At 28.1% G+C, this 13,419-nt stretch overlaps 1 protein-coding gene across 2 annotated transcripts; it reads left to right on the forward strand.

Moving 5' to 3' along the window:
* Positions 1–4,053: 4,053 nt before the first annotated feature.
* LOC111691019 (sterol-4-alpha-carboxylate 3-dehydrogenase, decarboxylating) lies at positions 4,054–8,119 on the forward strand. Of its 2 annotated transcripts, none has more exons than XM_023453640.2 (5): positions 4,054–4,170; positions 5,547–5,729; positions 5,805–5,963; positions 6,994–7,422; positions 7,505–8,119. In XM_023453640.2, the coding sequence occupies exons 2-5, from the start codon at positions 5,573–5,575 to the stop codon at positions 7,954–7,956; spliced, it is 1,197 nt and encodes a 398-aa protein (XP_023309408.1). In that variant the 5' UTR covers positions 4,054–4,170; positions 5,547–5,572; the 3' UTR covers positions 7,957–8,119. The 2 variants fall into 2 exon arrangements, with proteins under 2 accessions (XP_023309408.1, XP_046806995.1); XM_046951039.1 differs by lacking the exon at positions 4,054–4,170 and adding an exon at positions 4,701–4,719.
* Positions 8,120–13,419: the final 5,300 nt, after the last annotated feature.

The following is a 13,419-nucleotide window of genomic DNA, read 5'->3' on the forward strand; positions in this document are numbered from 1 at the left end:
TGGCTTAAAAATACGAGTATAGAAATTCAACATACATAAATAAGTTTGTTACAAGACAAAAGCTCTCTGTTAAATTTTATGAGGATGGTACATTATTACAAAAGACTAACAATCATTACTGTATTAAAAATACAAGTACAGCGAAGGAATTCCACGCAATTATGTTTCATACAAGCCAAAATCTCTCATATTTTAGGGGTATCGATACATAATTGACCCTACCCCCATATAAGGTCCCTTCCAGCAAGTAATTTTAAAGCTCTACTGGCTTAAAAACAAGTATAGCGATGAAATTCGACATTCATAAATAAGTTTCTTACAAGACATAAACTATCTGCCAAATATTATGAGGAATGGTTTATAATTGACACTACCCCTAACTTCAACTTAAAAAATTGCGTAAACGTTAACTGCGTGAAATATTCGAATACAGCGAAGAAAGTTGAGATAACTAATTTTAGTACAAGCCAAAATCTCACCAAATCTTATTCATAATTAATCAGAAAATTACTTTAGCGCTGAGAACTGGCTGAATAATAGCAGCGTAGTGGTAAAATTTATCATAAACTAGTTTTATAGCAACAAAAATATCTCTAAAGGCCCTGTTTCGATAATCACTCTGATGTCTACATTAATTTCGAATAATAAAGTTCAGAATATGTAAAATAAATGAGAAGAAGAAGAGCTTCCAAAATTTACTTTAATTTTAAGGCACAAAATTTGATGATGGGCATAGAAGATTCGGCATGGCCGAATGTAACACTCTTACTTTTTATTATTAAAAACAAACAACCTCTTTGTAAGCAAAATATTCCCTATTTGTAAGCGAGCGTAGAAGTACTTGCCTCCAATGACATCACCGTGTTAAAATAATGAGTGAAAATGCTAATGAAGAAGTAGTGAAAAGAGGTTTTATTAGCATTTTACTCATTACTTTTCAATGTAAGTTTTTTCCTGGGTAAGTTTAAAATACAAAATACGTGATTTGTATAATATTATGAAAATATTACGTTAGATTGAAATAATAAAATGGAATGCATTTTGTTGTGGAACATTTACATATTTCCTTTTTAATTTTGAATTTGGTGAAAATCGCCAAAAATAAATCAAAGAAATTGCGACAACTAATTGGAAACGGCCATTAAATCTAAGTTTGATAAAAAAAATTAATTCTATTTTGGTAAATATTATTTTTAATTTAAATGATAAACAATTTTACATCATTATTTTGAGAATTAATACGTTTAAAATAAAATATTTCTTTCCTGGGTAGATCCATTTTTAAACATTATAAAGCTTGTATAAGGATGTAGGAGAACCGCCCTTTTGTTAACAGAATATTTTATTATCGTTTATTTGATATAACGTTATCTAAACCAACTATTTCACGATGTTTGGTGGAATCAGGGCATCTTGGAAGAGAACCCGTGTTTCAAAGCTCCGAATTAAATAATCCAATAATCAGAACCGTCTAATTCTGAAAAGATTTGGTTAATTCAACACGATATTTCATGTACATTGAATTTTAATTGGAAAAGGTTTCCTGCGCGATTCTTTCCTAAGATGACCCTATTTCACCAAACATCGAGAATAACGTTATATTCTCAAAATTTACAGCTGGATGCCCGTGGATGATTTCCTTTTCTTATCATTCAATAATTTAATCCAGTAATTTTTAATAAAAAATGGCCGTTTCCAATTGTTTGTCGCAATTTCTTTGATGTATTTCACTAAATTCAAAATTGAAAAATAATTAAGAAATGCTCACCAATGGATGGAAGATGGGCAAAATTATTTGAGATTTTTTATAGCATTGAATAGCATCTGAATGTAAAGATAATGTTTAAAAAGATCTCTATTAGCTTATGTCTACATTATAGGGTCTAGACATTATATCAGCCGTCATTCGGCCGTAAGTATTTTCAAGTATTATAGTTCAGATAATACAAAAAAATGGGGTAATTTTTAATTGTTACTTAACAATATTTTAAATACTAATACTATACTTTCTTACTTGTTTCATTTTGTTTTGGCAGTATGAAAAAATCTAACGACTTCTCTCTAACGACCCTTTTTTACATTTGAAATACATTTATAAATGTATGATTTGTTACTGCCTTTTTATTGGAGATAGCAATAATTTTCCATTTGAAAAGAAAAAAATTCATATTTGTTCTCAATTTTGTATGAAATTTAAATATATTTTCAAATACATTATTTCAAAAGTTTTTGCTTATTTTATTTTGCTTAGTACACAATTCAACTTTTTATAGAAATTATGCTTTTAATGCAGAATGGTAGTATGTATATCTTGAAATACACATGTCACAATCAAGAAATTGCCTTATTTTAACTTTAAACATGTATTTTTGCTGTGGTCTGAAAATGTGCTAAGTCCTCAAAACAATGAAAATATACAAAGAAAAAGTGTCAAGTCCTTTCAATTTGCTATTATAAAGGCATTAATTAGTCATGTGAAAATAAATATCAAACATTTTGTACATCAACGTTTAGAAAATAGTTATAGTTTGTAAAATCTTTGATTGAGTACGAAATCATGGAATACTATTTAAAAATAAAATAAAACAATTAAATATTGTCAAAAAACTGATTTTATTTAAGAGAGATGATATAGGGAATAGCGTAAATTATGGACCGAATCTCATAGTAGTGAGTAAAGAAATTTTGGTTCCTTTAAAACTTGTTAAACTTGAATTGCATCACTGATTTTATTTAAGAAGGATGATATAGAGAATATTGTTTATGTCGGATTTCATCACTATTCTGCTATTTTAAATACAGTTATAAGCATTAGAGTAATTTTTTGAAGGGTACTTTATATGGAGCAATGGTTAAATATGGACCGATACTTATAAAAATTAGTGTAGTGATTTAAGTTCATTAAAGTTTTGTCTATATTGAATTTTGAAACTTTACTGATATGTTTAGTACATTTATGAGCGTTAAAATAATTTTCTAAAGGGGATATTTGCCATTCTTTAATATATAATTTTTGAATACAAAAAAATAACTTGGCTCAAATTTGATAACTAGCTATTCATTACATTTATTTGTGTTTAATCTCTTTTCCAAGGAGCCACTTGAATGGGGAACATGAGAAATCGTGGATCTACACTTACTAAATTTTATACACTTCGTCCAAAAGACACAGCAGAACATGCGTGTCAAATTATATCAAATTATCTTTAAAAAATCCAGCAAAAAGCTAAGTCTTAATATATTGCGATTTTCAGCATGATAATGAACCAAAACCTTTGGAAAAGTTGATTTAAGAGTAGTTATCGAGTAATGCGACCCAAATTATTTGATTGTCCATCAAAATCTCCCGACTCAAGTCTCTTAGAGATGCTGTTCGGCATTCTGAAACGCTGGGTCGAAACTCGCAGTTTTAGAAAACATTGCAGCTTACGAATGGCTTAAAATCCGCTTGGGATTAATTACGAACTACACTAGTAACTAATCTATTCCATAAAGGTGTTTGGAACTCAAAAGGACCAAAGATTTTCATAAGAAGATCAAAAAGTTGCTTAAGTTTCGAACAGCTATTTATGGAATTAGTTCAGTTATTATATTCTTGTAACTCACAGCGAAATGGAATTAAACTTTTGTTGTTGTTATTATAATGTAGACATATAATATTATTATTATCAATTATATAATTTTGAATAAATCAATTAAAATAGAAATTATAGCACTTTGTATACAATGCCAAAAAAAGTTGCTTAGGTTTCGAACAATACTGTATTTTTAAGTTGCTTTACAACTAATATTAAAAAATTTGAAAAAAAGAAAAGTTATGAAGTTTTTTGTTCTCCTATAAAATTTACAAAAGAGGACTTGTTACGTTACGCTAACGATATAAAGAATATGTAAATTAATTTTGTTTTATTTTTCGTATTTTTTCCAAAATCGGAATTAAGCAGAAGAGTATAATATCATTTAACTCTTTTATAAAAGCTTTTCTCTTAAATAAATATTAAAGCTTTATTGCAAGTTTTGCTTGAAGACCTAAATATTTCGTTTTTATGAATGCTTAAAGTCATTCACAAAATATACATCAAGTTAAGAAGTTGTAGTGTTTGTTAATATCGTGGGTTTAAGAAGAAAAATTTTGTAATACTTTTTTACTTTTTTGTGAAAAATAATAAGGTAAGATAAAAATAAAGATTTGTCCAAGAATGTATATCAAATTGTACTTTAAAGCAACAAAACATTTTTTGGTTATTTTAAATTTAGCATGGAAATAGTTGTTAATTCAAATGAATGATTCATTTGTTGCGCATGTAAATAGTTATTAAGGGAAACCGGTTTTTAATATTAGGCCACAATGTTTTGATGTTTGTAGGGCATTAGAGCCGAAGCAATAAAACAAAAAACGTATTATTTAAAATTTCTCACTCGCTTGTATTGTTTGTTTGTTTTTATAAAACGGTATATACTAAATTACAACAACAAAATAAATATACATTAATAAATGCAGCATTGCTTGACCCTGGCCAAAATCATTCAAAGAAGACCCCAAAACCAAATTAATTTGATTCAGCGCGACAAAAGTTTAAATTTATTTACTTTAAAGCAAATATTTCTTTAATGGATTCACAAATGTAGGATTAACTGAAAATTCGTGGAAAATTTATGAATTTCGGCAGGTATTGGTGTACAATGCCACTGGTAAATACCCGCTTACCGACTTCATAGGTAAACACGTTATATATTTTGTATATTAAACACTTTATGCCCTAACAGCGGAGCATGTTTCCTGGATGATATTTTGGTGTATTGCAATCCTTGGATATAGTCCGCCGGGACAATAAACTGGTTATGATCAAATGTATCCTCGTTGACGTACTTGTATCTGATGGATGAGGTGGATTCTGAGTTGTATATGTGGAGATGTTGGAATGACAGATTGAGTGACAATTGAAGTTGCAAAGAATTTGTTGAGACGTTGGCGGAGTTGTTGTTATATGCGATTTTACTTTGAGGTTGAGTGTGTTGGAGTTTACACTAAAAATCCTTAACTTTTCAAAGTAGTTCCTCGATCTGTTTTTTCGAACCACCAATTCGTCCCTTGGTACTGTTGCCGAAACAAAAGAGGCCATTTCAGTTTTCATTTTAGTCAAACACAGACACACCAATACACACAAGCCAACGACGCTTCAGCAGAATTATCAGACCTATGTACGCGACCATTGAAATCGCAATTCTGCTCGTGGCTGACATATATACATATATGTATGTATGTATGTATGTATGTATGTATGTATGTATGTATGTATGTATGTATGTATGTATGTATGTATGTATGTATGTATGTATGTATGTATGTATGTATGTTTGTACTTTGAAGTTGAGATAATTAACATACTTTTCCGCATACATAATTTTAAATGAAAAAGTGTTAAAAACTGAAAAACAATAACAAACTAATTCATTTAACTATTATGGAGATTTCAAAACCATTTTTTGTAAATCATATAAATTTAACTGCTTTTTTAATTATTTAAATATTATTTTTTTTTTAGTTTATAAAGAAAATAAAACATTAATTATGGTTTCTGAAAAAGGGGAAATAGTTTTGGTAACTGGCGGCAGTGGTTTTATAGGTCAACACATTATAAAACAATTGTTAAGAGATCAAAATGAATTAAATATCAAGGAGATTCGTACTGTAGATTTGGTGCCGTACAAAAATAAAATTAGTAGTGGTGAGTTTTTGAATTGAAAGCAAATAACTGTGAATATATTATATTAACTCTTCACTTTGATTTTTGGTATTGCAGATCAAAAACAAAATATTCGAATTTTTGTGGGAGATATTTGTCAGCCGGACGAAGTGGCAGATGCTTTTAAAGGTGTCGATACGGTGTTTCATTGCGCTGCTTTGGTTTGTTTGCAATATCCTCCCAATTATAAAGAATTGGAGCGTGTTAATGTGGATGGTAAGTTTTGTTTAAATTCATTCAAGATACTTTTACACCTATCAAATATTTGACAAATGTGACGAAATTTTATCTATTCAAATGTGTTCAGATATATATTTCTTTATTGTTCCAAAATCGTTTTATTATTATTTTTAATTAAAAAAAACACTTTTTTGCTCAGATAAAAACTTATACAATTTTCTTTAAGAGCTTTATAGTCCCTACTAAAGTGAAAAATAATATTTTTTCAATATTTGGCACTTAATTTTCCTCTATGTGTTATATGCAAACAAACAAAATTTTTATTTTATAAAAGGTTTATAAAACAAAATTTTCATACAAAATCTATTTTATAAACCGTTTATAAAATAAAAATTTGGTTTGTGAATATGGGGGTTAAAATTTACGTTTTTGTTGTTTTTTGTGTTCAAAAGAAAGCATAGGCCATTTCTTTGTTGAGTTGTATATTTATTTACATATAAACATTTAAAGATTTAATTTTTTTGCAATAAAGATTTTCATGAATTAAATGCAATATATGTGTTTATAATGTGAAAAATATGCACCAAAAAATAGATGGTATTTATGAGATCTAAGGTCAAAGATTTTCCAATAATAATAAAACTTGGAGAATAGATTTTTTATGCCCACCATCAAAAAAGATGTAGGGATATATTGATTTTGTCGTTCCGTTTGTAACTAGCTTGCAATTTACGGCATGCGATTTGATGGTGAGTATTATAAAGCCTTGTAATATTACAAACACTTGTTGTAGAATATAAAAAATAACTAAAAAAAAATCAAAAATATGCATATAAAAGCAAAGTATGTATACAATTTAAGCTTTTACAACAAATAAACAACAATAAATCGATGCCATTTTAAGTCAATCCTTTTATAATATATAGTTAGACGTTATTTTGATAAAAATCAATAAAAACATTTACAAAAGAAGTGGTTACGTCTTTTTCGTCAATTATTTGATAGATGTCAACGTATCTTAAATATTTTAAGGAAACAATCATTAAATATTTTGTAATTTTTCTAGGAACTCGTGCTGTAGTTGAACTTTGTGTGGAACACAATATCAAGCGTTTAATCTATACAAGTTGCGCTTCTGTGTGCATGGTGCCATTTAAGGGACATAGCACATTTACATTAGTTATAAACCAAACTGAATCAAAAGCCCCTACACCTAAATATGATGCCCAAAATCCATCCGATTTTGACAAGAACTTCTTAATACCTGGCTATTCTGCATCGAAATTGCGAGCTGAAACTATAGTACTAAATTCAAATGGAGCAATGTTAAAAAATCAAAATGAGTATTTGACCACAGCAGCCATTAGGCCACCACTTACATACGGCGAAGGTGATGAACTCTTTGTACCAAATGTCATTAAATACTTAAGTAAACATAAATATATGTATCCCAGAATAGCAGGAGCGGGAGGTAAACAACAAATATCGTACGCGGGTAAGTTATATATTTGCAAAATAATTCATTTCGTACCCAACTTAAAATATTGATATAATGGATTTTTAAATTTTACTTAAAGGAAACGTGGCTTGGGGTCATATTTGTGCGTATAAAACTTTAAAGTCCAATCCAAAAGCTATTGCTGGCTTACCCATTTTCGTTACCGACGATACCCCGATCAATGACATATCAAGATTTATACAAAAAATTGCTTTACTGGGTGGCAACTACAAAGTTCGGCACACATCATGGTATTTGCCTCACTTTTTATTCTTTTTCATAGCTCTGTTGACGGAATTATTGATCAAAGTTTTAGCACCATTTAAAAATATGTCAATGAAATTTTCTCTTCGTGCTATTAGTTCATTCACAGCCTCTGTTATGATGTTTAATCGTTTGAGGGCGGCCATTCACATGGACTACGTCCCATTAATAGATGTGGAAACCTCATTACAAAAAAGTGCTAACTGGTATTCGAAATGGTGGGAAGACAATATATCAAAAGAGAGTATTAAATCTAAAGTCAATTAAAAAACCGAAGGTGTTCGATAATGTGTGTTAAAAATAAGTTAGATTAAACATTAATAATTACCAAAAAATTTGTTGGTGTTTGTATTTTTATGTGCTTTTATATAATTTTTAAATTTAAATAAACAAACCCTTATAAAATTGTATAAGGTTTCATAAAAACTTATTTTAGGTTTATTTACTATTTTTATACAAAATTCACGAAAATGTTAATTTTAGGTTGATAACAGAAACTAATAATGTATTATTGGATTAATAGATTTGACAATACACAAATTGGGAAGCAACATTTTTAGACAATTTGATAATGCCCGTCTGTTTGATTAATGTTTATTTTGTTTTAAAATATTCCTTATTGGGATACTTTAAATATTAATTAAAAATGATATGTTATATTCACACATCTGAACTAAATACGTAATCATTTGTTATATCCATATACATAATTGTTAATGTAGGTTTATTGTGTGAATTGTGAATATCACAATTTTATTAATGGTTTTTAAGGCTAAAGTGTGATTTAACTTCTGTGTGCATTATCAATTTATCATTTATTAGCATAATTAAATGTTTTACTAGATTTATCTCTAATTTTATTTCTAGATATAGAGGATGAGTAGAGTTTTTCCTAGCAGTAATGTAACTAGATATTCAAAAACCAGGTTTTCGAATACGGTTTTTTATTTTGTATATATTAACAAATAGTTCAAGATTTATAATACATTTATGTAATGTATATGGTATTATATTATCAAGAAATTATTAATTTTAAAATCAATTTATTACAAAAATTTTTAAAATTAATTTTCATTTAAAAAATTAACAACAAAACAATAAAAAGAGATTGATATCAAGTATAAAATAATAAATAAATAATCTAAAAATAATAAATAATAATCTAAAATAATACTTTAAAAATTGTATGCATTTTAAATGATGAGCTTTTAAGCGATTTTTTGTTTGTTTTAATAAAACTTAACGTTGAAAAACCCCGCTCGCTGAATGTTGAAGTTGGACAGATTGTTAAAAGGCAGTTATAAATGATTACTACCTTTTCCGTTGCGTTTATTAATATTTTATAAACACAGAAAAAAATCGATTGGATATCGATCACAGTTACAATTATTTGTTTACTATTAGAGAAAAATAGTTGTAGTTATTAAAAAACAATACATTTAACATATTTTATATAATTACAACTGAAAAAATAGAACTGTGATAGAACTAACTATTAATTCAGTTAATCTAACCAACTTGAGCTTTTTAAACGGTAACTTTAATTATATTATTTAGCAAGATCGAATTAAATATATAACTATTTGCTTTAACTGTATATATCAGTAATTGTAATCAAAATTTTGTTTGTTAATGTCAAACATTTATTTTTAGTTATGATACAAAATTATTCAATTAAAAGTAAATAAAGATCTGTTATCTTGAGAAAATAAAGAATATTTTCTCAAGATGTGATTGAGTTTACTTGACATTTAAAAAATATTTGGTACCAAAATAAAAAAGAGCAAAATTTTATAAATAAAATTAATAATCACAAATAATTGTAATTTTTGCAGATTTTTACGAACAATTGTATGTTAATAAAACTGTTTCCTTTTAAAATATAGGGAATACACATTATACGTTTATTTTCAGAAAGCTGTGTGCCCATAACTACAATTGATCATCTTAAATTTGAAAACTCCTAATATCAAGATCATCCCAACTCCAAATGTGTGTAAGCTGTGTAGTTTTTAGTGTTATATCATTACTACAACCTTTTTTCATAAAAAAGCCAACCGAAAAATCTATGCCAAGTGATAAGATAAAAAGGAAACTGCTGCCTTTGAAACTAAGCTAGCAAGAAGAAGCTTGCAGTTGACAAGAAGCACCATGGCTCGTGCTGCTAAGTAGAATAAAGTTGCTACCAAACCTGGCGAAGGTACAAAACAGTACCACGAAGGCTAAGGCTGTAGCTTTGTCGAAGGCTAAAAAGACTCAGACCGATATTATCAAGAGCTGTGTACGTAAGTCATAAAAATTGGCCCGCAACCCCAATTACCAAAGGAATTATGTACCAACCATAAATTGCATCAAATATCGATGGTTAAAGAATGCTAATTTTTACCTGCCTGTGATGTGAAGATTGGCATCAAAAATGAAATATATAATAAAATAAGAGTATTTTTATTGGTTACTAATATTGATAGTTTCGTCACCGTAACCGAAAAAAGATGACTTCATACAACTTTTGCCCTTTAGTTGTGATATTTTGATGGTAAACGCTATGTTTATGTGCCAGGGTTTTTGCTCTTCATCCTATTCAACATATCCAAAGGAGTACTACCTTCCCACGCCTTTATTAAAACTTATCGAAAAATAACACAAAATTGACTATTAGATATAACATATATTAAATAATCCTCTAATGTAATTCTAATTTTTTTAAATTATAAATTATTTTTATTTTATATATTTTTGTGTGCGTCAAATATAATTACCTATTAATCGGTTGTGAACATCGAATTTTGTTCCTTTAACCGTAATTAAATTTTAAATAATTTTTTCAATTGATAATTGTTGCAGCGCTCAATATTTTTTACTTTCTAGAGTTTTTCTATTACATTTGATGCATACACTCTGGCTTACTTTACACAGGGTATGGCCGCTTGAAAATGACACACTAACTGATATACTTGGTTTGCGATATTGTGTGTAGATTATACTTTTTTATAATATACTTGTGTGTTGAAAAGTAGCTATTCCTACATTCTTACCGATATACCTAGTAAGTAAAATTGTTTCTACAGCACCTTCCTAGCTCGAACACAAGTGTATCAAAAAGTATCTACAACAACTTTCTAGTTAAAATACATGTGTATTAAGAAGTATCTAAATATGTACGTTTTTTTTAAATGCTACCCAAATACATGTATCTACAAATTCATTCATACGTAAAAGGCCATTCCAATCATCACTAGATCATGATCCTAATTTTAAGCAACAAATTTTGCTTAAAATTCATCTAAACATTGAAAAAATGTTGATCCAAAAAACATTTTTCGATAATTAAAAAAATTTTTTTGTTGATTAAATTACAGCACACTTGATTTGTTTATATTTTAATTTTCTGTTCTCATATAAAATGTTAATCACAAGTATATTAAGATGTAATGCAAAAAAAATTTATTAAAAATTTAAACTTCATATCCAGATTTTATATACAAGTAAATCAAATTATAAGTAACACAAAGTAAAGCACACAACATTGGTTACAATTCCGAGTACTCTGAAAAATTTCTGTGGGGTAATACACATGTACATACATATGTATATCATCTATATCTATATATAAATGAATGTGGGTTTGTTTGTATTTTTGAACGTTATAGACTACTAAAGACTATCGATTTTCGTAGAGTATATTACAGTATATTCCTGTATGTCTGGAATGGGCTACTTTTCATTTTGAAGTTTGAATATATCAGTTGGTGCCTTCAAATTTTGACGGAGCGACTTTAGTGTCAATTAGATTATTTAGGATAAAAAGTGTGCGGACTAGAATTAGGGGGCGTGGCACCTCCCATATAAATTTAATAGACAAATTCGTTTATCTTGGAAAGTATTACGAGAGATATTAGTTAAAGGAAACACTGCTTCAAAACCAACTCAAGAATATTCAAACATTTAAATAAAATGAAAAGCAAACAAGTCAGAGTTCTATATTTGGCTATGCCGAATCCTAAATACCTTCTACCTTTAATAAATATTTTGAGATACCTATTTATATAATACATTTTTATTATATTTGCTTCTCTGATGATGAAGGTTAAAAATTTAGTAATTGCTTTATACATCTATGATGTTATTTTTGATCAAGTCCGTAACTAATTCGTGTATGTTTTATAGATATGACCAATGGTCATTGACCATTTAATATTAATCCTAAGAATCCGATACACAAAATGTTATAAGTACATAAGTATATACTTATGTACATATACATATATTAATAAAATATATGGAATAAAGTGACCTTATGTAAAAGCTATGTATGACCAGTAGAGTGTTCCAAGTTTGTATGAAGGAAAAACAATTTTATTCGACATGCCATCCCCCCTCTGGAATTGTTCTATGGCTTGTAAAACTATATCTTGTAAAAAATTAGAACAACGTTAACAGGTGCCGCAAAGGCTCTGAAGTTTCCAAGTGCATTTACAAGGGGAAAAAATTGTAAAGGAATCGCAATGTGCACATAATAAGATATAATTTCAAAAAGATATAAAACACACAAACTGGTTGGAAGTTTTTGAAATTATTGAAAATTCCCCAGGCCATTAACGTGTTTCACAGCACATAAATTCAAAATGTGACAAAAATGTACCTATTATTGATATATATTCTAAAAAAAAATTTCCTTTCTTTTAATATATCTATATTTAATCGGATATTAGTTTTTGTCTGTATATGATAACGCGAACTTGTTGTCAGTTTTAATCCCGAAGTTCAAAAAATCTTAAAACACTATCAATTTCAATAATGCTAAATATTATTAGAGGAATAACAGAAATAAGACAAAAACTATATTTTAAGTATAAAAGCTATCAGTTACAATTTCAAAAACATGTTCACATTAAGTTAAATCCATAGTCAAAAAGGGTTAAAGTATAAGTATCTATACTTAATATAAAATTTTTTGTTTTATATCTCTTATTTCTCTAATTATATAGAGCATTATTTAAATTGATAGTGTTATTTCGAATTTTTTTAAATTTGTTGTTAAATTGTTCCCAAGTGCCTCAAAGGGTAAATTTAGCTTTCTTATACTCTATTTTAAATATCGGTTTATATACGATAAATTCCAGTCATTTTTGGTAAATATATTTATATGATCTGACTATAACACTCGCAAAAAATTTTATTTAAAATGTACCACGGTAAAGAACTAATACATATTCTCTAAAATATTACAACAAAATTCGATTTTCCCGAAATTCGCCGAGTTCAAATCGCAGGTACAGCTAATACTGATTTAATTTTTTTACCCGTTTAATAATTTAATTTAAAAATTTGTTTAACAAAGTTTGAAAAAACTGAAACTGGAGATTTAAAACTGCCGTTAAAAAAACCAAACTTTTTTGACAATAGCTGAGAACAATTTTGCATTATCTTAAAAGACAAAAAGTAATATCCGAATAAATATAGATATATTTTAACGTGTCTCGTGGCACATAAGACACACATGGCCTGGGGAATATGTTATAATTTGTGCAAAAACTAAAAGAAAAACTATATTTTCCCTATGTAGATGCACTTAGAAACTTCAGAGCCTTTGCGGCACCTGTTAACGTTATCCTATCAGCCTAATGTTTTGTATGATATAGTTTCACAACCATGAGAACAATTCTATAGGGTGGACGGACAAAATTCGCAATTTCGTTTTTTGGAGCACTCTAATAACCAGTTATGATC

This window comes from Lucilia cuprina, chromosome 5 (genome assembly GCF_022045245.1).
Source record: "Lucilia cuprina isolate Lc7/37 chromosome 5, ASM2204524v1, whole genome shotgun sequence".
Taxonomy (NCBI): Eukaryota; Metazoa; Arthropoda; class Insecta; order Diptera; family Calliphoridae; genus Lucilia; species Lucilia cuprina.